The 27,074-nt window shown below is 58.4% G+C and overlaps 1 protein-coding gene across 16 annotated transcripts in view; it reads left to right on the top strand.

The window, feature by feature from the left end:
* PTPRF (protein tyrosine phosphatase receptor type F) overlaps positions 1-27,074 on the top strand; it is a 143,485-nt gene extending 116,411 nt beyond the window's left edge. For 3 of the 16 annotated variants that reach the window (XM_031464967.2, XM_031464969.2, XM_031464966.2), the window contains 24 exons: positions 3,142-3,447; positions 4,096-4,289; positions 7,139-7,165; positions 8,458-8,575; positions 8,654-9,232; positions 9,898-9,995; positions 10,182-10,435; positions 10,515-10,608; positions 11,147-11,368; positions 11,615-11,769; positions 14,309-14,424; positions 17,556-17,588; positions 18,381-18,478; positions 21,276-21,399; positions 21,560-21,735; positions 22,462-22,581; positions 22,882-23,036; positions 23,118-23,403; positions 23,484-23,662; positions 23,875-24,001; positions 24,209-24,334; positions 24,602-24,756; positions 24,843-24,978; positions 25,368-27,074. In XM_031464967.2, the coding sequence (XP_031320827.1) occupies positions 3,142-3,447; positions 4,096-4,289; positions 7,139-7,165; positions 8,458-8,575; positions 8,654-9,232; positions 9,898-9,995; positions 10,182-10,435; positions 10,515-10,608; positions 11,147-11,368; positions 11,615-11,769; positions 14,309-14,424; positions 17,556-17,588; positions 18,381-18,478; positions 21,276-21,399; positions 21,560-21,735; positions 22,462-22,581; positions 22,882-23,036; positions 23,118-23,403; positions 23,484-23,662; positions 23,875-24,001; positions 24,209-24,334; positions 24,602-24,756; positions 24,843-24,978; positions 25,368-25,436 (3,947 nt within the window). In that variant the 3' untranslated portion in view covers positions 25,437-27,074. The remainder of the gene's footprint in view (positions 1-3,141; positions 3,448-4,095; positions 4,290-7,138; positions 7,166-8,457; positions 8,576-8,653; positions 9,233-9,897; positions 9,996-10,181; positions 10,436-10,514; positions 10,609-11,146; positions 11,369-11,614; positions 11,770-14,308; positions 14,425-17,555; positions 17,589-18,380; positions 18,479-21,275; positions 21,400-21,559; positions 21,736-22,461; positions 22,582-22,881; positions 23,037-23,117; positions 23,404-23,483; positions 23,663-23,874; positions 24,002-24,208; positions 24,335-24,601; positions 24,757-24,842; positions 24,979-25,367) is intronic. The other 13 variants (XM_031464972.2, XM_031464971.2, XM_064493660.1 and 10 more) reach the window with 9 other exon arrangements.

Genomic DNA, 27,074 nt, shown 5'->3' with positions numbered 1-27,074 from the left:
TACCCCCTCCCCAACGAGTACGTGTGAGCTGTGCAGTCACACTGAGCCAGAGCACACAGCAGAGATGAGACCGTGTGACTAGGCATGTCCACCTGCCTGTGTTGAGACCATGTGGCCCTCCATGTGTTGGAACATCCATGAGGCCATCTGTGTGCCTGCTTTGCATGTTACTGTATTCCTGTGTGAGTGAGACTCGGATGCCGTGTGTCCCCGCCCAGGCACCTAACAGCTCCCGAATGTGTGTGTCACGAGTCTGCTATAGTCCTGGGGTCAGGTCTGTAAGGCTGTTCTTAGGATTAGGACCCAACCAGTGTGTCTCTGGGTGTCTGAGGGTCTCTGCAGCTCTCCTAGTGACAGACTGTGAGACTGGTCATGTGGCCAGTGGGCCACTGTGTGAGGCTGTATGTGGTAACCGTGCCATAGGTGTGTGGCTGGTTAAGGTTGTGGCATTGAGACTGAGCACATGTGCTGACATGTGATGTTCTTGTGAGGCCGCCCATGTCACATGGGACTGTGTAAATGTGCCACGTGTAATCTGATGTTCACGGATTCATTCTATAAGCGCCTGCCGAGCTCCTGGTCGGGGCCCGTGTACACCTTAGGGCCAGCAGCACAACCCTGCCGTGGCCTCTGCCCACAGGGATCCTAGTCTAGTGGGGAAGACAGAGATTAAACCCACAATTATCCAAATGAGCTTTTAATTATATTTGTGTAAAGTGCTGTGGAAGAGGCAGACAGTGCAGAGGTGATGGGACGGGAACCTCACCTGGTCTGCGGGGTCAAGGAGGGCTTCCTTGGGTGATACAGAGGCCCCAGGAAGGGGGACAGCTGGTGCACAAGGCAGGAAGGCACTTGGTTGTGATAAGCAGCAAGCAGCCGGCCAGTGTGGCCAGAGAAGCCCCAGATCACAGCAGTCAGGGCCTCAGGGACAGAGGACAGGAGGGAGGGCTGCCTGGCTGCTGTGTGAGAACACACGGGACAGCCAGACAGAATGCCGGAGACCAGTGAGGAAGCTGTGCATCAGTCTAGGCAAGAGATGTAGGCTCAGGTGAAACGGTGGGGGTGGATCTAAGAGCTGTCTAGGATGCCACTGGCCGGACTTGTGATGAGTTAGGTGTGGGGCGCTGAGGGAGAGGAACACACTGGGTGAAACCTGTATGTGTGGTGCACAGACCTGGGAGGACAGTGGTGCCACTCCCTAGGATAGGAAGTGGGACAGAAGCAGGTGGGGGGGTGCACCTGGTTCCAGGGCCCCCAAGCTTAAGATGCCATATGCCATCAAAACGGTGATGCTTGACAGGCTGCCAGAATCCAGGGCTGGGGCCGGAGGTGGAGGACCAGAGATGGAAGGCGATCAAGGAGTGGGGAGTGTCTTGGAGGTTGAAAGAAGAGGTTTTTAAGACGTGGACCAGATGCTGCCACTAAGTAGTCAGGGCCAGAGGGACACAGGAGCATCCACTGGATCTAGTAATGTCGGGGGTGGACCCAGACGAGAGTTTTGGTGGCATGAGGGGCTGAAATCAGTTGTAGTTCCACGTGGTATGAATGGGAGGCAAATAGAGACAGAGAGCTCAGTGTCTGCAGTTTAGCTGGCGGGAGGGGACACTGTAGCTGGTGTGGGGTGGGGGATGGTGGGTGTGGGGCTGAGGCTGGGATTTGCCTCGTAAGATGGGAAAATACTGAACATATATAAATGCTACTGGAAACGTGTTGATAAGAAGAAGTAGAAAATACAGAAAAGAGAAGGCTAATTGGAGGCTCGGGAGGTGGAGAAGAGAGCGGAGCACAGGCGATGGGAGAGATTGGCCTTGGACAGGAGGGCACCCTTTGCTCTTCCCAGGGGAGGAAAGGAGAAACTTGGTGCACATGCAGGTTGGTTGGTGGGTTTGGTAGCAAGAGATGGAGGAGCTGCCGTTGGGAGACTTTGGTTTTCTCGCGGACTAGGAGACGGGGACGCGTGCTGAGAGGAGGGGAGATGGCAGGAGCTGGCGGTTTGAGGAGTCTGCAGGAGGTGGGAGGCGTCTGGTGTAAAGTGCTGGAGGGCGCCGGGCAGAGAACGGAGCAGCAGACAGCAGGGAGGGCCCAGGCGCGGCCGTGGGGTGCTCACAGGATGCCAGCTTGCCCGAGTGCCGCCTCAAGGAGGTGTGGGGTTGGGTTCATTCAGAGCTTGGTGCAGCCTGGGCAGGAGCTTGGAGGAGGAGGCAGGGGAGTTTGGGATGTTGGCGAGAGTGGTGAGATTCTAAGCTGAATGTCGAGGGTGATAAGGATGGGAGGTTGATGGATGAGGTGCCCCTCGGGGAGGTGTAGGCACAGTGCTGGGGGCCCTGGGCAACTGAGCTGGGACAGCAGGTGAGGGCCTGCGGGGGGTGTTGGAGGCTATAGTCTTAGAGACAGTGGCAGCATCCAGGGCATGACCACAGCAGCACAGGGGAGGAGAAAGCTCTGGAGATGAGGGACTTGAGGGCCAGTGGGTTGAGGGGTGGCTGGAGTCGCCTGGGCAGGGGTGGTGGCAGAACTTGAGATGGCAAGAAGCCCGTGTGATAGCAACAGTGTCCTTAGTGGGAATAGGTTCTGGAAATGTCACTGGGAACAAGGAGGGCACGGACCTGCCTTCTGACACCCAAGAAAGCTGTTGAGCGAGGACACCTCCCCTGTGCCAGGGGCCTGTAGCCTCCGTGATTTCCTGCGCCTCAGCCGCAGACACCCTCTCCAGGCAGGCACAGGCCGAGGCAGCTGTGCACCAGAAGAGCCGATGGGGTCACTTGTCCCGAGAAGGGAGAGAGCTGTGGGCTGGAGAGGGTCTCCATGTGTGGTTGTGGGTGTGACTGGGGGTGAGGTTGACATGGCCCCATGCTTGTGTGTGTCTGATGCTATGTGTGTTTTATGGGAGACTGTGTGTGAGGTGCTGTGTTAGAGCCGTGTGTGTGTGTGTGTGTGTGTGTGTGTGTGTGAAGAGCCTGTGGTCCAGAGGGAGCCAGGCCATCTGGTGGCAGTGGCAGCAGCCTGCCTGGAGGGGCCCTGGGATAGCCACGCCGTACCCGGGGCGTAGCCTGCCTGGGTGAGTTTCCTGTCCTCTGTGATTGGTCGCTGTGCCTGACTCCCACCTCCATCTGCCTGCTTCCCCCCATTTGTCTTCCCCAGCCCCCTCCGCCCCTCCCCAGAAGGTGACGTGTGTGAGCGTGGGCTCCACCACAGTCCGGGTAAGTTGGGTCCCACCGCCAGCCGACAGCCGCAACGGTGTTATCACCCAGTACTCGGTGGCCTACGAGGCGGTGGACGGCGAGGACCGCGGGCGGCACGTGGTGGACGGCATCGGCCGCGAGCACTCCAGCTGGGACCTGGTGGGCCTGGAGAAGTGGACGGAGTACCGGGTGTGGGTGCGGGCGCACACGGACGTGGGCCCCGGCCCCGAGAGCAGCCCGGTGCTGGTGCGCACCGACGAGGACGGTAGGCGGCGCTGAGGGGTGGGTGGGGAGGGTGGCTGCTCTGCCAGGACACCATCCACCTGGCTCCCAGGGCCTTGACCTCCTGCAAGCCCAGAAGGACACATCATCTTTCTGGTATAGGCTTAATGGTCCAAACTGGGGAGGTGTAGCTCTTGGGACAGCCTGTGCCCAGATCCCAGCCTTTGGGGCTTCCCAAAGGCAGCTGGGGCCTTGAAAGGCTAAGGCCAAAGAAGCAGATCCACTTAAGACTTGAGAGATTGAGAACTGGGGAGACTGGTGCAAGAGACACTCAGTAGAATCGACTAGACTCTGCCTTGGCTAGATGTTGGCATGATGTGGGGCCCAGGAAGAGATAGGACAGGTTGACTTGGGGTGGTGGAAGGCCTGGTGCCCCACCTTCACCCAGTTCCCCCACTGCTACCCTCCCCACCAAGTGAGGTAGCCCTGAGCCAGAGAGGTGGCAGGGTCCCCGACTCTTCCCTGTGCCAGGCAGAGGGAGCCTTCCACGTTCCCCTCCAGGGACAGACAGCCTAAGGAAACTGCATCAGGTCCTTTCCTGGGGCCATGGGGAAGGTCCTGGAATGTGCTGCGCCTGACTGAGCCCAGATCCATACCACGGGCCTGACTTCCTTCTCCACCTGGTTCCCAGTGCCCAGCGGGCCACCGAGGAAGGTAGAGGTGGAGCCACTGAACTCCACGGCGGTGCGCGTCTCCTGGAAGCTGCCTGTCCCCAGCAAGCAGCATGGCCAGATCCGCGGCTACCAGGTCACCTATGTGCGGCTGGAGAATGGCGAGCCCCGGGGCCCCCCCATCATCCAGGACGTCATGCTGGCCGAGGCCCAGGTGTGCCACTGGGAGGTGCTGGGGTGGGAGGGTGAGCGAGGCCAGCATGCTTTGCTTCCTCTTTGGAGCCCAGGTTTGCTTCCTGCCCCTGCCTGCTCTCAGAGGGACTGTGACACCAAGACGTCCTGCTGCATCAGGCTAGGGAAGTGCTGGGACCAGGTGGTTAGGACGAGGTGTCAGGAGCACTCCCTCCTCTGTCTTGGGTCTGCCTAAGCTGTGTCATCCCAGACCCTGTCAGCCCCATCTGCCCAGGTGATAGCCTGGCAGTCTGTGGCTCAGCCACCAGCACTAGCAGTGAGCTCTGTCCTCAGTCCCCCCAAGCCTTCCTTTGTGGTTTGCAGGAAGTACATTCGCTGTCACACTTAGGCTGGGCTTAGGAGATGCAGCTGCTCCTCCTACAGCCAAGAGCCGTCCTCTCCCCCGACTTGGCCCTTGGCATCGCAGAGTCCTGTGAATAGCCAGGCTGGGGTTTTGCTCCGTGCCTTGCCCGCAGAGGATGGCTCAGCCCCTGATGTTTACTCTCAAGGGCTGGGCCTGCCAGCCAGTCTCATACCTCCTTCTGTGCCCTTCTGTCCCTAGGGGTGAGCTTGGGGTGAGGTCGCTGGGGTATTCTCAGCACTGGTTTGCTATTCAGATGGAGAACCTGAGGTACTAGGCGGTTAGGCAAGTGGGCCAGAATTTCCCAGTAAGGGGTGGATAAGAAGCCAAGTCTCCAGACTCCTGGGAAAGGGTTATAATTGCTACCACGAGTTCCCTCCCAAAATAATCTGCTGAAAAGTCACAACACTTGGTGTGTCTGTGCTCAGAGGCTTCCCATCCAGAATCAGGGCCTTGGAGGGATCCACAGAGGGCAGCGCTGTGGAGAAAGAAGCCCAGATTCCCTCCAGAACCCACACACCCTCCCCCCTCCCCATTCAGCTTTTCACCCTACCTGGGCTGGGGTCAGCGCTGCAAACATGTACCCTGTGTTCTGCGTGCTGTGCTGAGGGATGGACTCACCCATAGACAAGACAGGGCCTTCATGCCATCTGCTGGGCTCAGCCCTCTGCCCAAAGGACGCCTTCTTCCTCCTCTCAGCCTGCCCAGTGCTGAAGGAACGGGGTGGAGGAGGCTGTGGACCCGCCTGCATTCCAGCGCAGGTTGAGGGCTCTTCCCGGAGTTTCAGCGGACACACCCACCCAGAAACATCCTGGGAATGGGCTCTGTCCAGTCCCTCCCACCCTAGGGGTCCAGCAGCACAGCTGCAGCCAGTGGGGTTTCAGAGAAGCCACTCTGAGTGCCCCCTTCTGGTCCCAAGTGGTTTGAAAGGAGCTGGGCCATAGGACAAGGGACACTGTCCTCTTGGCTACAGATACCCTATGACAGAAGGTAAACATGAGCCTGGGCTCCAGGGGAGTGAAGTGAAGGTGGAGGGCCTGCCCTTGCAGCACCATCACCTCCCGGGACTGGGTCATTCTGCTCCAAGCCAGTAGCAGAGCAGATGGGGCTGGTCCCCAAGCTGGCCACAGGGCCCAGCTGTCCCCCAGCGCCTGGTCAAGGACACCACAGCCTGTCCTCCTTCCCCACAGCACCATCTGCTCAGCCCAGGCCCCATCAGTTCTGAAAGAAGCATGGGGTATGTGCCCCCCATGAGTGTGCAGCCAGACCTGTCTCCTTGCATGTATGTCTCCATCTCAAGCCTGTCCATTTGTCGTGGTCTCCAGCTCCATCTCCCCATCTCCTTCTGTCCCTTTCCTGTGGCCTGCTTTTCCATCCTCTCTCTGTTTCTGTCTCCCTCTTACCTACTGTGCTTCTGTCTGTCTTGTTCTCTTCTCTCCTCTCTCCTGTCCTCCCATCTCAAGCCTCTCCCTCCCACACCCTAGAAAGTGGCCGTGGCTGGAGGGGCAGTAGATGGCTTCTTCCCATATGTTATCTCGTGCTCCTTGCAAGGACTTTCCAAGAGACCTTCCCGGGGCAGGAGGAACTGGGGCCATTGGGCAGAGACTAGACCAGCACTGCAAGGGTGGTTGAGCAGGAGGACCCCATGGAGCTTCTAGTCTGGAGATGTCGTGGAGCACCTCCCTGTGCTGTCCTGCCAACCCTCAGTTCTCCGGTGCCACAGGACTACCCTCCCTGCACCTGTCCAGCTAGTATACCTTTGTGCACAGTGTCCTAAAGTGGAATGTTCAAGAAATAGCAGTGCCGGCCCCAAAACGAGGCTTCCTACCTTGATTATCAGGCACCCCAGGAAGGAACAGGGGTCTCAGTGCTTCACTCGTGCCTTGGGGCAGGATCCAGGCTTCGAGCTTGGCACTTGCAGCCTTCGTCTTGCTGGCCAGTCGCCCCAGCCCCTTCCAGCCACGGTACAGCTCCTGCTGTTCCTGGGACAACCCTCCTTGCCTAGGGTGACTGGATAACCTATCTTCTCAACTGGGATACTTCTGAGAGTGAAAAGAAATGTTGTGAATAATCATTCCAATACAGCAAGCCTAGGCCAGGACTGTCTGAGGCAACCCAAGGGCACAGTCACCATACTCACCCTCGTGTCTTCCCTCTGCCATGTCCGGCAGTCTCTCCCTCAAAGCATCTCCAGGTGGCGCTGTGTGACCTCCTCAGTTTCTGGGAGCCCTCTCTCTCCAGCCCACTGCCCTCCAGGCCTCCCCTCCTCATCCCTGGCGCACATAGCTGGGCTTACACACAGTTGGGCTCGTGAGGCAGGGGCTGGGATCTTCGGACAGGGAATGGTCCTGGGGTGCCACTCCTGGGCACTTCAGAGGCCCATGCCTGCCATCTGCCCTCCCCGGGCCAGGCCCCTCGGGGCCAGAGTCCTTCACATCCTGTCTCCCTTTCTCTCCCTCTCCCGCGGTCAGTGGCGGCCAGAGGAGTCCGAGGACTATGTAAGTAAGAGGTGTGCAAGCGCGTGCAAGACTTGGGTCAGGCTGGGCTCGTGGGACACTCCCCCTCCTCCACCTCTCCTCCCAGCCTGAGCCACCAAGATCCACAGGGCACCAGCCACATCCAGAGAAAATTGGCATTTAGGCGCAAGCCCCAAGCTGAGCAGCGACTGGCATTTCCTCTAATCCTTAACTTCTCGCCTGTCGAGCAGCAATTTCAGGCCAGTGTTTGCGATCGACCAGGGCCTGGCCCCTGCTCTGGCCAGACGGGGATAGAGTTAAATCCGATCCTGATCGTTAGGCTTTATTGATCCCTGGAGTGAAAAATCACCTGCTCTGGGCCCAGGCTGGGAGGGGAGTCCGGGGAGCTGGGTTCCAGCGTTGGTGCATTCTGGAGCCCCAGCCCTGGGAGACCCTCCAGCCAGGGCAGGAGGGGGCCTGCAAGGGGTTGGTGGCAGCTGCAGTGGCCCCACCTGAGGCTCAGAGCTGGAGGGACGCCAGGGTTGGTGGTGACAGCTCTATTCCCACTGCGCGGTGTTTCCCTCCCCTCTTCCCACTCTTCCCTCTGTGTGGTGTGGCTTAGCCTCCCGTGGTTTTCTCCGCATGTCCGGAAATGATGCCTTGGCTGGGGATGGGTATATGGGCAGAGCCTGCCAAGACAGGGGGGACACTGCCCTAGCTGAGTTCTCAGGCATCACTGGGGGCAGTGGGGAAGTATGTTTCTGGGGGTGGTTTCCCTGTCCTCTCTTTCCTTCCTGTCTCAAGAAGCATTGCAGGGCATAAGGTGCTCACAGAGGCGGTGCCTGGTTGGGGCAGGAGGGGGTCCTGACTTGGTCCTGCAGGGTGGCGCCTTGGCCCACCCCTCCACTCTCGTGTGCGTGTGTTAGTACCCACAGGTGACCCTCCGCCTGCTAGTGCAGGAGGAGCTGTAGGCCGCATGCGTGTGCGTGCCAAGAGCCATTCGAGGTTCTATGTGCATGCGAGGCTGTGTGTCACGTGTGTCCAGACCTTACGAGGTACAATGGAGTGAAGGAACAGTGTGGCCCTTTGTTTTTGTCTGAAAGCAAGAATGAGCTGTCTGCCCCAGGCATGTGGCTCCTAGGACGGAAAGGGTCCTTCTGGGTACCCATCCACCTGCCTGTTCTGCCTCCAGCAGAGTCCGGCATTTCACAGCCCACTCTCGCAGGATCTCCGGCCCTGGGGTTGCCCCACCAGCTTCAGTCCCGAGGGGGCTGGCCTGGTCTGGCCCCTCCTTGCTCTCCTGTGATGGGAATGGGCCCCTCCTCCTCCCTTAGGAAACCACCATCAGTGGCCTGACCCCGGAGACCACCTACTCCATTACTGTTGCCGCCTATACCACCAAGGGAGATGGTGCCCGCAGCAAGCCCAAAATTGTCACGACCACGGGGGCAGGTGAGTGAGGGTCAGGGCCAGAGTCGAGGGTGGGGCCATCAGGAGGGCAGGACCAGAACCCAGTGCGTGGTTGTTCAGTCCCAGGCCGGCCCACCATGATGGTCAGCACCACGGCCATGAACACTGCGCTGCTCCAGTGGCACCCACCCAAGGAGCTGCCTGGTGAGCTGTTGGGCTACCGGCTGCAGTACCGCCGAGCTGATGAGGCGCGGCCCAACACCATCGACTTCGGCAAGGACGACCAGCACTTTACAATCACTGGCCTGCACAAAGGGGCCACCTACATCTTCCGGCTTGCTGCCAAGAACCGGGCCGGCCCAGGCGAGGAGTTTGAGAAGGAGATCACGACCCCTGAGGACGTGCCCAGCGGTTTCCCCCAAAACCTGCGTGTGATAGGGCTGACCACGTCTACCACGGAACTGAGCTGGGACCCCCCGGTGCTGGCGGAGAGGAATGGGCGCATCACCAACTACACCGTGGTGTACCGTGACATCAACAGCCAGCAGGAGCTGCAGAACATCACTGCCGAGACCCACCTGACACTCTCAGGCCTCAGGCCAGACACCACATATGACATCAAGGTCCGTGCACGCACCAGCAAAGGCGCCGGCCCGCTCAGCCCCAGCATCCAGTCCCGGACCATGCCCGTGGAGCAAGGTGTGTGCTGTGGGCATGTGGCTGCGCCTGGGGACCTCTTCTCTCCTTCACCCACTGACCTCTGGCGACTGTGATCCACCAGCCTCTGGTGTGTGACGCTCCAATCTCTCATGACTGTGACCACTAACCTCTAGCAAATGGGCGCCACATTCTCAGTGTGTGACCCCTGATCTCTGCTGTCCTTAACCTACTGACCTCTGCTGTGTGACTCTCCAATCTCTTGTGACCCTAACCCACTGATCTCTTTTGACTGCATCACCACTGTGGGGTACGCAACACTAATCTCTCGGGGCCATGGCCCCCTGACGTCTAGTGAACACGATCTGCTATGCTTTCTGGTGTGCAGCCACATGCTTCTTGTGACCAAATCCCACTGACCTCTGATCACTCTGACCTGATATATAAGTTCCAGCTTCACCCAAGCACTTCTGGAGATCCTGACCACGGGTCCTGCAGCGTCTGCCCCACTCTGTGCCCACTGTGAGGAGGAGCCGGAGCTGGGAGCTGAACTGTGCAGTTGAAGCTGGAAGGAGCAGGGTTGCCTGGTCCTCTGCAGCCGTTCCTAACCCTCTGCACTACCCCCACATCTCTTCCTGGGGAACCCCTTCAGGCCCATTCACCCCAGTTATGCAGTCAGAGCTGACTCCCTTCTTACATCCCAACAGTGTTTGCCAAGAACTTCAGAGTGGCGGCTGCCATGAAGACATCTGTGCTGCTCAGCTGGGAGGTCCCCGATTCCTACAAGTCAGCTGTACCCTTCAAGGTGGGTGAAGCCAGCCAGCCATGCCTGGCACACACACAGTCCTGCTGTGGGCCCTCACTCCGGTCCCAGGCGTGCATGCTGATGCCATGTGATGCTGGGTCCTGGCTAGGTGCGCGCATGTGCTATGGCTGCAGGCCTGTGATGGGAAGCCTCACCCAAGCGTGCTGCCTGCCCTCTTCCTGGCAGATTCTGTACAATGGGCAGAGTGTGGAGGTGGACGGGCACTCCATGCGGAAGCTGATTGCAGACCTGCAGCCGAACACAGAGTACTCGTTTGTGCTGATGAACCGCGGCAGTAGTGCAGGGGGCCTGCAGCACCTCGTGTCCATCCGCACGGCCCCTGACCTCCTTCCACACAAGCCGCTGCCAGCCTCTGCCTACATCGAGGATGGCCGCTTCACGCTTTCCATGCCCCATGTGCAGGACCCCTCACTGGTCAGGTGAGCAGACGAGGCTTCAGGGGAGGCTGGCGATGCAAACGCGGGCAATGATGTTCCTGATTCCCACTCTGCCTGCCAGGTGGTTCTACATCATGGTGGTGCCCATCGACCGTGTGGGAGGGAGCATGCTGGCGCCCCGGTGGAGCACACCCGAGGAGCTGGAGCTGGACGAGGTGCCTGGGGGCCAGGCGGGGCAGCACTGGTGACAGTCCCATTGCAGTGGTTGGCAGTGGCCCCTGGGACTCCCTCAAACTGGAATCACTCTCTTGCTGGCTGCCTGCCCCCCTCTCAGGGGAGAGAGACTCTGAGTTGGCCCCTGAGAGCTGTTAGAGAACTCCTGGAGGGCTCACAGAGAATCCCCAGAGGGTTTGTGGAGGATCCCCTGGGGTGGGAAGTGGCAGAGACATCTCTGCAGAGTCTCGGGTCCTGCAAGCTTAGAGTCTCGAAGGTTTTGAGGCCACAGAGGGGTTAGAGTGGAGCCCCAACACATTTGGAACTCTCCACCCTCTTCTCGCAGTGGTGTGGAACCAGCCCTCTCTGGTTAGGGTGACAGGCAGGTTACCTGGAGGGCCCCTTCTCACCGGGGTGGCTTGGGAAAGTGATTGTCATGTCTCGTGTCCGGCGTGATTCTGCAAGCACAGTGGGGCAGGCCCCAGGCCCGGGAGCGTGTGCTGCAGGGCTCAGCGTGACTCCCGTGCTCTGCTCCATCAGCTTCTGGAGGCCATCGAGCAGGGTGACACGGAGCAGTGGCGGCGGCGGCGGCGGCAGGCAGAGCGGCTGAAGCCCTATGTGGCCGCTCAGGTGGATGTGCTCCCTGATACCTTCACCCTGGGGGACAAGAAGAGCTACCGGGGCTTCTATAACCGGCCCCTGTCTCCGGACCTCAGCTACCAGTGCTTTGTGCTCGCCTCCCTGAAGGAACCAGTGGACCAGGTCTGCCTGAGACCCCAAGCCTGACCAGATAGCCCCCAGGCCAGTCTCAGACTCCCCAGAGGCCCCAGACCTGCACTAGGAGTCTCAAGGCACTAACCCCTAGGACCCAGAAGGCCAGACTTAATCTAACCCTAGGTGCTCAGTCAGCCAACCAAGCCCAGAGCCCTTTCTCCAGGTTTGTGGGGGCAGCGAGTGGGGGATCTCACCCTGAGCTCACCACCTGTGCTGTTCCTCCACCGGCCACAGAAGCGCTATGCCTCCAGCCCCTACTCCGATGAGATCGTGATCCAGGTGACACCCGCCCAGCAGCAGGAGGAGCCCGAGATGCTGTGGGTGACGGGCCCTGTCCTGGCGGTCATCCTTATCATCCTCATTGTTATTGCCATCCTCCTGTTCAAGAGGTGAGTGCTCCAGTGGACGGCCACCTGTCCCTGGACTCTCAGGCCCTCCCTGGGCCTAGGGCAGCCACACTGGGCCTGCACCTCAGAAGTGCACCCTTGGGGTCAGTGGGAAGCCAGGAAGAGCAGAAGCAGTGTGTGTGCATATGCATGGATATGAGTCTCGGCGTGATGAGGAGCCGAACCTTCACAGAGGGCTGATCACGTGCATCCTCGGGTATGTCTGTCTGTCCACCTCTGTGTTTCTGTGGATGTGAGCGTGTCTGTCTCTCAGCTTCAAGTCACCACCCTCTTCTGGTCTCCTATCTTCAGCTCCTCCTCCTCCACCATCCCTAGATGACTCCCCTGCCTGGCTGTCCTGCTCAGGCCTCAAGAGGTCCAGACCCAGCTGCAGGCCCACATGCCCTCAGACATTCACTTGGCAGACATTTGTTCAGTGCTTGCTGTTAACTGCAGCCTGCACAGCTGTCCCAGCCCCAGGGTGTCTTGAACCTTCCCACACCCTCCCCCAGGGCCCCTATCCCAGGGGATGGGCCCATCCATAGAGTTACCAACCAGAAACCTGAGTGTCATCCTCACCCACCCCCATCGCGCTCCACCCAGTCCCCTGGGAGTCCTGTCCTGAATATCACTGGACCTGCCCCCGCCATGGGCTCCCCACCAGGTAATGCACATGCAGGCATAGCTGGGTACCTGGCCCATGGCACGCCTCAGGCCTCTCTTAGTTGCAGCTCTTGGAGTCTCCCCTTTCTCTCCATCCTCCTCCGGGCCTGAAAGGTATTTCCAAAGATTTACTTTGTCACTCAGTTTAAAACTTCTTAGCTTTAACTTCTTAGCTTTAACTAAAGAGTTTTATAGCCTGTCAATCAAATGTCTGGCTTGTCTGGCCACCACCACCACCGCCAGTGTTGTCACCAAACTCATGCAGCTCCAGGGCCAGCTCCAGCTATGCCCCGCCCCGGTCTGCAGCTCTCCCTGACCACCAGGCAACTGTCAGCTCATCCTTCAAGACTCCTTTCCAGGCTCTGGGGCCCTGAAGCTCTGCCAGGCCCCCAGCCCTCCCCAACACTGTTCCCACCATCGGGTGATGCTTCAGTGGGAACATTGTTGACTGTCCATGAATGCTTGTTGGTCCATATGTCTGAATGCATCTCTGCATAGGAGTTCTTGTGCCCAGTGCCCGGTCTCTCCCCGGCCCTGACCCTGAGCCTTGACCTGGACCCAATGTCTCCTTCCTGAATTAGCTCCTTCCTCCCAGGGTGAATAGGGACAGGCTCTCCTGGTTCTCCTGGAGACTGCTGCAGGAAGAACCTGAGGAGGTTCCCACATACACCCCCACCCTCCCTCCACTTCTGTCTGGGTCCTGGTGTCTGCCAGGAGAGGCGACCCTCCCTGTGAATGCCACGTGTGTGCTATAGCTCAGTCTTGCAGTGTCTTCCGGTCATGAGAAGGCCTGAGTGCTTGACAGAAACAATGACCGTTCCTTTCTTCTGTCCTTGCCTGTCTTTCGGGACCTAGTAAACAAGAAAGGTAGGAGTCCTTCCTTCTCTCTTCACCTGCCTCCCCTTTCACTTCTTACCTCATGCACATGGCGGGCCCCTCAGGGAGGGGCAGTGCTTTGACTGGAAGCCTTCAGGCCTGTGGCTGTCTGGCAGCTCGGCAGGCAATGGGGCAGGCTCTGTCACCCTCTCCACCAGTACCCTGCACAGGGGATGCCCCTTCTCTAGGGCACAGGCAGCACAGGCCTCCGATGCTTCCCCTGCGTGCACAGACTGACTGAGCTCACTGGAGCCTTGCCCCTGGCTCCCAGTTCTCTGAGATTACCTTAGCGCTGCGAGAGACAGAGTCTGGCCTGGGTGCAGAGAGTGCTGGCCGCAGAGCACGGGGAAGGGTGTGCTACTCCACACTCGGGCACACTCTTACAAGTTCTCCCTCCCCAAGCACACCTGTGTCCATTGAGCAGAAGCGGCCCCTGGATACTTGTCAGCACTGGACCCCGTAGTCTGTGTCTGATCCTGTCTTTGTAGACTGGGGAGCTGAAGCCAGGAAGGGAGGACTCTGCCTGGCTAGGGTGCCGCCTTCCCCGTCCCTCCCCTGCTGCTCTGTGCATTTACCCTGATACTGACAGCCAGACGGCTGGGGCCCAGCTCTCTGATGTTTGCATATCTTATGTATCATTTGCATGTTTATTCTTGGTGGCTCCTGCTGCCTCAGCTGTGGGGGCCTTGTGGACAACAGCCACTGCCTAGCAGTGACCTGCTGTTCATGCGAAGGAGCCGCCAGCCTCTGTGACCCCTTCCTTTCCCGCTGCACTGGCCCTCTGTGGACTTCCCACTCCTGCTGTCTTCCCACCCCCACCCTGTATTCTCTCATGTGAAGCTGCTCTGGCCCTGGCTCCCCTGTGCTCAGAGACCCCAGGCTGGGGTGGGGCAAGGTGGGGAAGAGCTGTGGACACAGAGGCTCTGTGGCAGCCAGCCATGCCATGCGTCTCTGACGTCCCCCTGGACCTCGGTTCTCACCAACCACCCTTCTGACTCTGCAGGAAAAGGACCCACTCCCCATCGTCCAAGGATGAGCAGTCAATTGGGCTGAAGGACTCCTTGCTGGCCCACTCCTCCGACCCCGTGGAGATGCGGAGGCTCAACTACCAGACCCCAGGTAGGACGGCTCCCCACACCTGCCTGCCCACTGCCTGCCCCCTGCCCAGGCTTGAGGTCTCCACCAAGTCCCCCTGGCCTCTCCCTGGTCCCTACTTCCTATTCCTCCCTTCTGCCTTTCTCCTGGTATCCACCTGCTTTGTTGAAGTGACCAGGGAACCCCTGGATCCAACAGCTGGACAGACTTCATGGGGAGCCCCTGGGGGTGGTGGGGCAGCTGCTTGGGTACTGCCTCATTTTTTGTCAAGCTCTCCAAACATGGGCCAGGGAACAATGGCCCACAGAGCCCGCATCCCAGCACAGGGTAACCAGCCTCTGTGTCTGCACTCTGGCCTCTGCACACAAAAGAGGGCTTTGTTGGTGGCACATGGCCCATTGGACACGTGGTGGGATGGGGTGCCGGCACCTGACCCTTCCTGGTGGCTCGCCCCAGATTTTCCATGCAAGCACAGGGCTTGGTGTCTGCCCTTCTTGCCCCACCACTCACGTGGCTCTCTGGCTGTTCCTTCTACCTGAGGTGTTGCTCCCTCCCCGTGCCCCAGTAACACAGCTCAGACTTCTTCCCCGGGGTAGGGTGAGGGGAATCTCTGCTCGGCTCCCAGATGCTTCTTCCATCATGACACCTCTCACCCTGGGCTGGAATTGCCTCTGTGGCAGTCTGAGCTTTGGGGAGCTGGGAGCTGTGTCTTATTCCTCCACCATATCCTATCTTGTGCTCACGGAGCATTCTTGTTGAATGCCTGGGAAGCAGACACAGACAGCTGAATGAGTGAGTGAACTAACATACACAGGGTTTGTGTGCACACGAGCTAGTTAATTGCTGCATACTAAATCACCCCAAAACTTCATGGCTGAAAACAACAACAATTATGTACTATTCTCACAGTTTTTGTGAGTCAGAAATTCAGACAGGAGCATAGCAGGAGTGGCTTGTCTCTGTTCCAGAATGTCTGGGCTCTCAGCCGGAAGACTCAAAGGCTGGGAGCCAGAATCATTTAAACCAGGGGTCAGCAAACTATGACCCTGGGCCAAATGCGACCCACCACCTGTTTTTGCAAATAAAGTTTTATTGGAACACAGCCACATCTGTTCATTTATGTATTGTCTGTGACTGTTTTCACACTACAAAAGCAGAGTTAAGTAGATATGATAGATACCATATGTCTACAAAGCCAAAAATATGTACTACCTGGCCTTTTATAGAAAAGTTTGCCAGCCCCTGAATTCTGGAGACACATTCATTCTTGTGTCTGGTGGTTGACGCTGGAGTTGGCTATGAGCCCACTGGGGTTTTTGGCTGTGACAACCACGTAAGGCCTCTTCCTGTGGCCTGGGCTCCCCCATAACATGCTGACTGAGTTCCAAGGGCGCATGTCCTGAGAGCGACCAAGCCAGGCTGACCTAGCAGACTGTTGCAGCCAGGCATGCTCAGACCTACGAGGAACCAAAGCTCCAAGATGCTGGGGCCTGGAGGGCACAGCTGCCTCCTCTGAGAGGGGATGCCAGCCTACATTAGCGGGCTGAGTGGGTGGGAGGGAGCTCCCTTCGTGAAAAGCAGCTCAGGGCGCCATGTTCTGTGGCACCGGAGTTGAGGATGTTGAGAGCCTAGAGAAGAGACTGGAGGATTAGGCCAGGGTCCAGTCATAGAGGAACCTGGGTGCCAGGCTACAGGGTTTGGACTTCATCTTGAGAGCTCCAGGAAGACATTAAAGGTTTTTAGCAGGGGCTAGTTGGGCAGAATTGTGCTTTAGAAACATCGCTCTGGCTGCCGTGGGGAAGACAGATTGGAGGAGGAGAAGGTGGGGAGGCAGACTATTGAGAAGGTGCAGAGGACTTGGACGAGGTGGGTGGCGGAGGGAAGAGATGTACTTGGGAAGCATTAGGGAGGCAGGAACAGCAGGGCTGGGCTTGATTCCACATAGAGTGAGGAAATGGGGGCGTGGACGCCAGGCTTGCTCCGTGGTTGCTGGCTGAGCGGTGGGTTGGGAGGGTCCAGAGGGCAGCTGGATCTCAGGGTCTGGACCTCTGCACCGACATCCTGGCTGGAGCCACAGGCGCAGGAGGTGCCAAGGAACTCAACGGTGGTCAAAGCCTGGGAATGGCTCTCCCAGGAGAAGAGGAGGAAGGGGAAGAGCAGCCAGGGGAGGAGGTGAAATGTTGAGGAAGGATGGATGAAATGTAGCCAAGGAGGGGAAGGAGGGAATAGGAGTGTCCCTGAAGCCAGGCAGGGAGGGCTGTTCGAGGGGGGACCCAGATGGAGGACTTTGGCAGTGAGGACGTTGGCGAGCCGTGGCAGCCGAGTCCTGGGGGTAGGAGCATTTAGATGGATTGAGGCGGCCAGTGGGGAATGAGCAAGTGGGTGTGAGAGCCGGCCCGGGCCTGAACCCCTGTGGCTACTGCAAGGCCAGGGGAAATGGCAGGGGTCTGAGAGGAGAAAGCGGAGTGGAGAACAAGAGGCCTGAGATGGTGTTTAGAAGGGTTGGGGTTCCGAAGGACGGGATGCTGTGGCCAGGGGCAGGCTGTGGGGAGGGGCACCGTGAGGGTCACCACAGGTGCTGAGATCAGGGCATGAGGCTGCTGGCGGGAAGAGGCGTCCTGTGCACAAGGGCTGCCCCAGGGCATTAACCAGTGACCAGAAGGGACGATGGGCGGTGGGGGCAGACGGCGAGGATGGCAGTGCTGTCCACGGCTGAAGGTTTCCTTTTTTTCAGTTTAGCAAACGTTTGTAATTTCTTTTGTAGTTTAACTTTTATCCTGAAAATGCTTCCAACGTGGATAAAAGCTGAAAGCAATACAGTCCTCCACTGCACGTCCTCCTATGGATTCACCCTTTTGTTTCTTGCCACATGTGCTTCATCTCTCTATAAAAGCACATTTACCTTTTGCCGAATTATCTGGAAATAGCCACGGTCAATCTTTGATACCAGGGAGCACAAGGGTTGGTTTGGACCCAGAATTTAGTCATAGAAAGAGGCCCCCCGAGGCCGCCCAAGCTCTGGGTGGGAGATGCATCTGCAGGGAGGGCCTGCCCCTCCCGAGCCCTCAGCCCCTCACTGTGTCCAACAGTGACCTAACCAGAGGTTAATGGATTTCCTTCTCTTGCCCCGTTGTTTTTGTTCTTTTTCTCTGCAGGTTCCAGTGTCCCCAGTTGCCCGAATATCTCAAGTTAGTTTTCCACGTTCCCGTGTTTGGGGCCCACTCCAGCTTCTGTGTGTTTCCTCCACTGCTCTCACTTGTCACCTCTCTCCTTCTTGAGTTCTTCTCTCCCCTTTCCTCGTTCTTCTCCCCCTTCTTGCCGTCTCCTGCCCTTTCCTTCTCCATTCCTCTCTCTCCCCACTTTGCTCCCTTCCTCCCCTATTTTCCCTCCCAACTATCTCTGCCTCTCTCCCCTCTGGCCTCATTCTGACACTTTTCTGATGCCTCTTCTGCCTCCGTCTCCTCCTCCTCTCTGCTTCTCTCTCCAAGTTCTTCCACGTCACTCTGCCGTGTACGTCGTGATCGCTCCATCCACATGCTGGGCGCTGGGACAGTGATGTCACAGAGCCTCCCATGGTGACTGGCGCCAGTGAGGGGCAGGAGTGCTGTCCAGAGGCAGGGCCCGCGGGTGGGGCACAGGCTGAAGCAGCCCAGTTCCATCCTGTCCGCTGCTCTCAACCTAGGCTTCCGGCTCAGGAAGTCTCCCATCCCCATTGAGAAACTGCCACTCAGCACCGTGTCACATGGACATGCTCACACATGCTCACGGCACACACACACTTCCCTCCCTGTCCTCTCCCACCCCCCGCCACCGTGTGCCCTGCCATCCCTGTCGCCGCATGTACTGCTCTCTCCATGCCACCAGTGCCGAGTGCTCCATGGTCACACGTGTTCACATGTGCATATACATGCATCGGGGCTGTCTCCGCCACTGCACTCAGGCTTCATGCTAACTCTGCCTGTACGCGCCCCCGCCCCTAGGTATGCGAGACCATCCGCCCATCCCCATCACCGATCTGGCAGACAACATCGAGCGCCTCAAAGCCAACGATGGCCTCAAGTTCTCCCAAGAATATGAGGTGAGTCGTCCTCATCCTGAACCCCTGCACATGCCTGGTCCAGGCCTGGCCCTATGGTGGCTCCTCTCCCATCTCAGCCCCAGCTGTGGGAGGGGGACTCCAGGCTTCCCCAGAGGACAGAATGGAGGAGTCAGCTGTAGCAAGCGGGGAACTCAGCTCCTCAGGTGCTGGAGCTGGCTGAGGCTCTCCAGGCACCCCAGGTCAGGACACTCAGACACATGCCCCAAAGCTAACAGTCAGACAGGAGGTCACACACACACACATAGATAAGTAATCAGCCGACGTTTATGGAGAGCTTCCTGTGGGCCGACGCCAGGCTAGGCACTGGGCATGCATCACCTCATTCTGTCCTCCCCACAATCCTGTGAAGTGTGTGCAGGTGTTATGCCATCTTACAGACAAGACGCTGAGGCTCTGAGAGGGGAAGTGACTTGCCCGAGGTCACACAGCTGATACATAGTGGAGACTGTCATGACAGCCCGGGCCCCGCACGTGTGTGTGTTCACGGGTGTTCTCAGAATGCAGATCATAGAGATTGGGGGTGGTCAGGGCTTGAGTCTTGCTGCACAGACCCTCATGCTCAGGGCCCTCCAGGTGTTCCTTCACTCTGGACTCGACCCTACCTACCTACCTACCAGGGCTCAGACTTAGGAGCGCTGCTGCTCCCTCACCTGCGGTCGGGGCTTCCAGGCCCAGCAGGGGAGGCACTTTGCTAGTGAAGGAGGTATTAAGGAGGTGATAACGAGAGCCCTGCCTCCTCTAAGGATCACAGATGGAAGCGCAGGTGTTGTTAAGGCATTTTCTGCCTCAGCCCCTACTAGTCCCCCTGCCTCCAGCGCAGGCCTGGCACAGGGGTCTTGGTGGATGGATAGGTGATCGATGGGCTGGCCCAGCCCCGCCTGTGAGTCAGATGTACACCCTCGGCTGTGCGCGGTATCCTGGGAAACTTCCCTTCCAAGGGCTGTGGGCCAGGTTCCGCAGAGGAACTGGAGCTTGGCAGGTGAAATGGTGAGCATGTCTGCTGTGAGAAGAGTGTGCTGCCTCCCCCCTATAGAGTGCCCTCCCACTCGGGGGCCTGCTCTGCACAAGGCCCTGCTGAGAGGGACAGAGCGGTGAGTTGGGCTCTCTGCCTTCAGTCCCTTATCTGGCCCGGAAGGCCTCGCGTGGTCTTCTACTCACACTCACCTAGTCCCACGTCCTACATCCTCCCGATTGGGCTCTGCGCCTCACTGTCTAGGCTCACGGAGTCCCCCTTCCACCTTCTCCTCCAGCCTGAGCTTTCCTTCAAGACCCTCCTCCTCCAGGGAGCCTTCTCTGGCCCTGGCCAGCCTGCCATGAGCTTTCCCTCAGCCAGGATCCCATAGCTCTGTTACTTTTAACTGTCAGTCAGTCCTCACGCATAGTCCAACATCTACCCTGTGCAGGGTGCTGGGGGCAGGGAGTGCTGGTGGGGAGACAGTGCACACAGGTAAACACTGAGTGTGACGACGTGCCCCAGTGCAGACATGCGGAGAAGGTGAGCTGGTGGCACCGACGCAGGCTGGGGTGGGTGTGCTGGGGGCACTCATGGAAGTGGTGCTCACTGTCCTGTGGAGGATGATGGGGCAGCGCCAAAACATGGAGGGCATTATGCACTGCGCTGAGAGCCCTGGGCTATGTTCCTCTGTGAAAGGAGGATGATAATAGAACCAGTTTCTTGGGAGGATTAGATGAGAGAATACATGCAGAGTGCTTAAAACAGTGCCAAGCAGTCCGTAAGTTTTCACTAGGACTCAGCTGTTATTATTGTGCCCTGAGGTGATGCGGGGCCATGGAAGGCAAGAAGCAGGGAACTTGATGATCAGATCTGCATTTACAGGGGTTGTTCCGGCTGCAGAACGGGGTGGGGCAAAGTGAAGAGGCAGGGAGATGCCAAGTCTGAGCGGGAGGGTGGCTTTGCTGAGGCCCTGGCAGCAGGTTGGAGAGAGCCAAGGGGTGGGGTTGCTCCGGGACATGGGTTCTGATGGGACACGGCACAGAGGAGTTTTGAAGACGACTCGCAGGTTCCGGCCTGGGCTTTTGGGTAAATGAGGCCATTGCCCTTCACCGAGATGGAGTCCTAGCAGCAGAACTAGGTTTGCAGGGAAAGCTGATGAGCTCAGCTTGGCAAAGGTTGAGATGGAAGGGCTGCAGGATGTCCAGGTGGGGATGTCCAAGGGGCTGTTGGCTGTTCGGATCAGGAGCGTGGGGGAGACACGGGTTGTGGCAGTGCTAGCACATGGGTGTAAGTCCTGAGAGCAAGCAAGCTCCCCCAGGAAAGGTTGCAAAGAGGAAAGAGGGCCCGAGAATTCACCAGGAGAAGCGCCGTGTCCTGCGCATGGGAAGGAACAGCCAGAGAGAGAGGAGGAGAGCTGGGCAAAGCCATGCAGTGGCGTCCAAGCCCCAGCAGTGCCAGGTTCTACATGGCTGGCCACCGTTGCTTTATCTTGCTTTGCACCGTGCATTAGCTGGGTGCAGGGCTTGGGGACTTCCCTGACCCCTACCCCACCCCGACCACTCTTCTGGGCAAGGGAATTTGGTACCTCTGTTAGAGGAGTCTTTGGTCCATTGTCTTGCTGACAGGTGCCATGGCGGCCTTTGCGCTCCATGGGGGGGTGGCCAGTGCACAGCCTCACCAGCTCTATGGGACAGAGTGGCTGGCTGTGGCCCAGGAGTGAAGGCAGGCTGTGGGCACCACCTGAAAGGCTGGGTTGCCTTGGGGGCACTAGGTAGAACTCAACTCTTGTGCTACTTGACCGGCCTCCTCCATTTCCTGCAGTCCATTGACCCTGGACAACAGTTCACATGGGAGAATTCAAACCTGGAGGTGAACAAGCCCAAGAACCGCTACGCCAATGTCATTGCCTACGACCACTCTCGAGTCATCCTTACCTCCATCGATGGTGAGCCGCAGGCGGGACCCTTCCCGCCCCCTTGCTCTCCTCTCTGGGGTGAAATTTCATCCTCCAGAAGCAGCCCACGGATCCCAGGGCACACTGAGGTATGGTGGGCTTGGTTGGAAGCCCCAGGATAATGCCTTCCCACATCCCTTCCTGTCTGTAGGCGTCCCGGGGAGCGACTACATCAATGCCAACTACATCGACGGCTACCGCAAGCAGAATGCCTACATTGCCACGCAGGGCCCGCTGCCCGAGACCATGGGTGATTTCTGGCGGATGGTGTGGGAGCAGCGCACAGCCACTGTGGTCATGATGACGCGGCTGGAGGAGAAGTCCCGGGTAAGACTGGGCAGTGCCCTGCTTGGCAGTGGAGGCTGAGGGGAGGGGCTACTCAGCCATCAGGTGACTTTGGGCCCCTTTTCATGTCCCTGTGGGAAGAAGTTCCTCAAGGACGTGCCAAGTACTATTGCATTCCTGGGGTGTCATCATATCCCAGTTGCTGGGTGTTCCTGGGATGTGGCGTGTTCCCCAGACCCTAGTGGGCTCCTAACATGTTCATATGTTGCACCAGGTGCTGTCATTTTTCAAGAATATTAATAGGTTCTCCCGTCACTGGCGTGTTCCTGGGATGTTCATGCCTTCCCCAGATGCTGGAGTGTTGCTGGGGCATTAACACATCCCCTAAGTTAATTAGTGGAAAGAGCTGTTCTTATCTGCTTCTACACAGCAAAGCATCGACTGGAACGTAAAATTTACAGGGCTTGAAAATGGCATATAAACGTTATGGGTAAATTTGGCAGAAAATGTGCCTGGTGCGATCTGGTCATGAATAAATAATTTTCAATTATGGCCCTCGTTCCCCTCCAAGGGCAGGGGTGGCAATGTAGCGAGAGAAGCTGATATGGTTTGGTGAGGGATGGTGCGATGGATCTGAGAGTTTGGGGCAGGGGGGCTCGTAGCTGGGTAGGCTGGACCTTCCAACCTGCCTCCACCCTGGACCCTGCCCGTCTGAGCCTTTGGGTACCTCCAAACACCCTTGCACCCTGCCCGGCTGTCCCTCTGCAGGTGAAGTGTGATCAGTACTGGCCGGCTCGTGGCACCGAGACCTACGGCCTCATTCAGGTGACCCTTTTGGACACAGTGGAGCTGGCCACGTACACTGTGCGCACCTTTGCGCTCCACAAGGTGCGGCCCTGCCCTGGTGTTTGTCCCCCGCCCTCCCAGGCCCTGTTAGGACAGTGGTCTGAGCATGGTGGTATGCTGGGGGGAACCCAATGTTGGAGGTCGGGGCTTGGAGGTGTGAGTGGGCTGTGATGGCCAGAGCCAGGATGGGATGGACAGAAGCAGCACCGTGAGCTGCTTCAGGCTGCTCTGTGTGAGTCCCGTCAGAGCACAGGGTCTGGCCTCCGCGTCATGGCATCCTGCCCCAAGTCTGCTGTAGGAACACTCCCTGGGTCACACCGTCTCCCCCACCATCCTCCCCAGAGCGGCTCCAGTGAGAAGCGGGAGCTGCGTCAGTTCCAGTTCATGGCCTGGCCAGACCACGGAGTTCCCGAATACCCAACCCCCATCCTGGCCTTCCTGCGTCGGGTCAAGGCCTGCAACCCGCTGGACGCGGGGCCCATGGTGGCACACTGCAGGTAAGGAGGCACCGCACCCCAGGGAGGTGGGGGCGTGGAGGCGGTGGGGACCTCTGCCCAGGCTGAGCCCATGTCCTGCAGCGCGGGCGTGGGCCGCACGGGCTGCTTCATCGTCATTGATGCCATGCTGGAGCGGATGAAGCACGAGAAGACGGTGGACATCTACGGCCACGTGACATGCATGCGGTCTCAGCGGAACTACATGGTGCAGACCGAGGACCAGTACGTGTTCATCCACGAGGCGTTGCTGGAGGCCGCCACGTGTGGACACACAGAGGTGCCCGCCCGCAACCTCTATGCCCACATCCAGAAGCTGGGCCAAGTGCCTCCTGGGGAGAGTGTGACTGCCATGGAGCTCGAGTTCAAGGTGGGCTCAGGGCCTGGACTGGGTCATGGGGATGACTTCCGCCTGGAAGCCAGGCCTGACCAGCCTCTCCCTCTCACTAGCTGCTGGCCAGCTCCAAGGCCCACACATCCCGCTTCATCAGCGCCAACTTGCCCTGCAACAAATTCAAGAACCGCCTGGTGAACATCATGCCCTATGAACTGACCCGTGTGTGTCTGCAGCCCATCCGCGGCGTGGAGGGCTCTGACTACATCAATGCCAGCTTCCTGGATGGCTATAGGTCAGCACGCTTGGGGCAGTCCACCACACCCGTGGGTGGCTAGGCCTGTGCCTGGCTGGCTAGGAGTGCAACAGAGTAGGGCCAGCCTGGAAGACCAGGGTGGGCTTCCTGGAGGAGGGGTGATCTGAGTGGGCCCTGAGGGACTAGGCAACCATGGGGAGACTCTGGGGGCAGCAGCACCTCCAGCATGTCCAGTCTTATGTCCACCCTAGACAGCAGAAGGCCTACATAGCCACACAGGGGCCTCTGGCAGAGAGCACCGAGGACTTCTGGCGCATGCTTTGGGAGCACAACTCCACCATCATCGTCATGCTGACCAGGCTTCGGGAGATGGGCAGGGTGAGCCCACCCCCGGGGCCCCCCTGGTACCTGGGAGCACACCAGCCGCCCCTTCACTATTGTCTCCTTCACGTCCCAGCCCCATCAGTGTAGTCTCAGACCCCATTATCACCACCTGCAGCATCCCGCCTCGAATCCTCTGAAACTCGGAGCTCCCTTCCCCTCTTCCTCCCCACCTGACCATGGGGCTGGGCCCTTTGTCCACAGGAGAAATGCCACCAGTACTGGCCCGCAGAGCGCTCTGCTCGCTACCAGTACTTTGTTGTTGACCCGATGGCTGAGTACAACATGCCCCAGTATATCCTGCGTGAGTTCAAGGTCACAGACGCCCGGGTAAGTGTGGACAGGGAAGTGTGCGTATTTGCACGAAAGCATGTCTGTAACATTGCCTGAGCCCCTGTGGAGTGGGTACTGCCTACATGGTGCCCCAGCTCAACCCACAGGAATCTGAGGTGAGATGTGGAAGCAAGAGCCCATTTCCCAAGGTGGCCACAGTGTGACAACTTCAGGGGGCTTACCTGTGCTGCTGTGCCACCCCCTTGGCTTGGGGGGCTGCTGCCTGAGGCTCAGCCCTGACCCCACCCCCTGCTGCCTCTCTAGGATGGGCAGTCGAGGACAATCCGGCAGTTCCAGTTCACAGACTGGCCAGAGCAGGGTGTGCCCAAAACGGGCGAGGGCTTCATCGACTTCATTGGGCAGGTGCACAAGACCAAGGAGCAGTTTGGGCAGGATGGGCCCATCACAGTGCACTGCAGGTGGGGCCAACCCTGTGGAGGGCTGGACGGCTGGGGGCCTGGGGGCCCAGGGACAGGGGCCCTGACCCAGCGTTGTCCTTGGGCAGTGCCGGTGTGGGCCGCACCGGGGTGTTCATCACGCTGAGCATCGTTCTGGAGCGGATGCGCTATGAGGGCGTGGTTGACATGTTCCAGACCGTGAAGACCCTACGCACACAGCGCCCAGCCATGGTGCAGACAGAGGTACGTAGGCCGCTGGCCGTGCAGGGACTGGCTCCTCCTCATAGGCACGTGCCACCACCGGGCCCACTGACCACTGCCTGCTTTGCCTGAGGCGCTGGGGTAGGGTGAGCCAAATGTGCTCCCAGCCCAGCAGCTGTGCTCTGGGCACCAGTGGTGTGCCTGGTTCCCGGCTAAGGTTGGACATACACTCCTTATGGGGTGCACAGTCTAGCGGCAGATTGGGGTGTCGGGGAAAGCCTGGAGCCGATGTGTGGGTCCAGCCCCTGCTCTTGGCCAGCAGAGGCAGGGGCTAACTCCATAGCTCACTGGCTGCAACACAGATGGTCTTGGCAGTGTGTTGGGGGTGTCCACTGGCACCGCTCACACTGACCGGCCCTCTGTCCCGGCAGGACCAGTACCAGCTGTGCTACCGCGCGGCCCTGGAGTACCTCGGCAGCTTTGACCACTATGCAACGTAACTACCGCCCCCTCTCCTCCGCCGCCCCCACCTGGGGGCACTGGAGGGGACCCAGCTCCTCTGAGCCATACCGACCATCGTCCAGCCCTCCTGCATGGATGCTGTTGCTGGCAGAGCACAGTCCACTGGGATCACAGCGTTTCAGGAACATTGCCACACCAAACGGAGAGCCCAGAACTCCCCCAGGCAAGGGGGTGGGCCGGGCAGGCAGACTCCCAGCTGTCTCTGTCCACCAAGCCCGCCCCAGAGCCACTTTGAGCTCTCTGTTCCGCTGCCGCGTTTCTCATGCTTCTCGTGGGGGGGATGGGAGCAAAGCCTCCTTTTTTATACATTGAGTGGGGTAGACAGGGATTCTAGCCTCTTCCCTCTGACTTTTCCTTTTGCAAATTCTTAACTGCAGAATGGGCTGCTGTGGGGGTTGGGGTGTAGTTTTCTCTTTAGTTCATTCTGGATCCTTTTTTGTATGACTCTTACTGCTGAAGGACAGAGCGTGCCTTCCTCGTGTGTGTGGAGCTGGGGCCGCCAGCCTGAGTGGAGGCATCGCTGATCGGGCTGCTCTTCCAGCCCGTCAGACGAGATCCTGTTTCAGCCAAATGCAGGGAAACAATTTTTTTTTTTAAAGTTCTGTCTTGTTTTTCCTTGAGAGCCTTATTTTAGGCCCCACAGTGGTGGGCGGGGAGGAGATAGGAAACGCTCACCCCCAGTCGTCTATTCCAGTGTGTGTTTAACATTCACAGCCCAGAACCACAGACATGTCTGGGGGAGCCGGGGAAGGCGTTCCTCATCACCATTGTGTTTGCAAAGGTTAAAAATAAAGCAAAGACAAAAAAACAAACAAACAAAAAACTAAAAAAAAAAAAAAAAAAGAAAACCCAAGAAAAAAAAGAGAGTCATCCCCTGCCTGTGCATCAGACCTCCAAGAGGGGAGGTGGCTCTGTGCTCCTGGGGTTCTCGGGGAGCTGCTGGGCTGACCTCTGGGCCCATGGAGCCTGGATTTTGTCCCCAGCATTGCGGTGTGGCGTGGTGTCGGTTGGCTATGGGTCTGGCCGTGTGGCCAAGGTGATCAGTGCTGGCCGGGGTGTGTGCCGTGCCCCCCACACCTCAGGGCCAAGCAGGGGTGCAGCTGGCCCTTCAGGTCCAGGCCAGTGGGCCTGGTAGCACATATCTGTCCCCAGAGCAGGGCCAGATGATTTCCCTCCCTGGTCTGCAGCTGTTTTGCAAAGCCCCTGAGAATCGCTCTTTTCCACTCCTTCGAGATGCCCTCATAAACCAATGTGACAAGACTACTGGACTTCTCTCAATGGTACTATAATCAATCCTTACTATCTCGGCTTGCTGGAGGCAGGGAGAGGGCCTCTTCCTCTGGGCAGCACTATCTAGATAGGTAAGTGGGGGCGGGAAGGGTATATAGCTGTTTTAGCCGAGGGGCGCGAGGTGGACATCCCCAGGTTAGCTAGGCTGTCAAGATCAACAATCCAGGGTTGGTAATGTTGAATGAGACATTCATTTTTACCTTGTGGATGCTAGTGCTGTAGAGTTCACTGTTGTACACAGTCTGTTTTCTATTTGTTAAGAAAACTACAGCATCATTGCATAATTCTTGATGGTAATAAATTTGAATAATCAGATTTCTTACAAA

This window comes from Camelus dromedarius, chromosome 14 (assembly GCF_036321535.1).
Source record: "Camelus dromedarius isolate mCamDro1 chromosome 14, mCamDro1.pat, whole genome shotgun sequence".
In the NCBI taxonomy this organism is placed as follows: Eukaryota; Metazoa; Chordata; class Mammalia; order Artiodactyla; family Camelidae; genus Camelus; species Camelus dromedarius.
The sequence above is the reverse complement of the archived record's forward strand: the minus strand, read 5'-3'. Positions and strand labels throughout refer to the sequence as shown.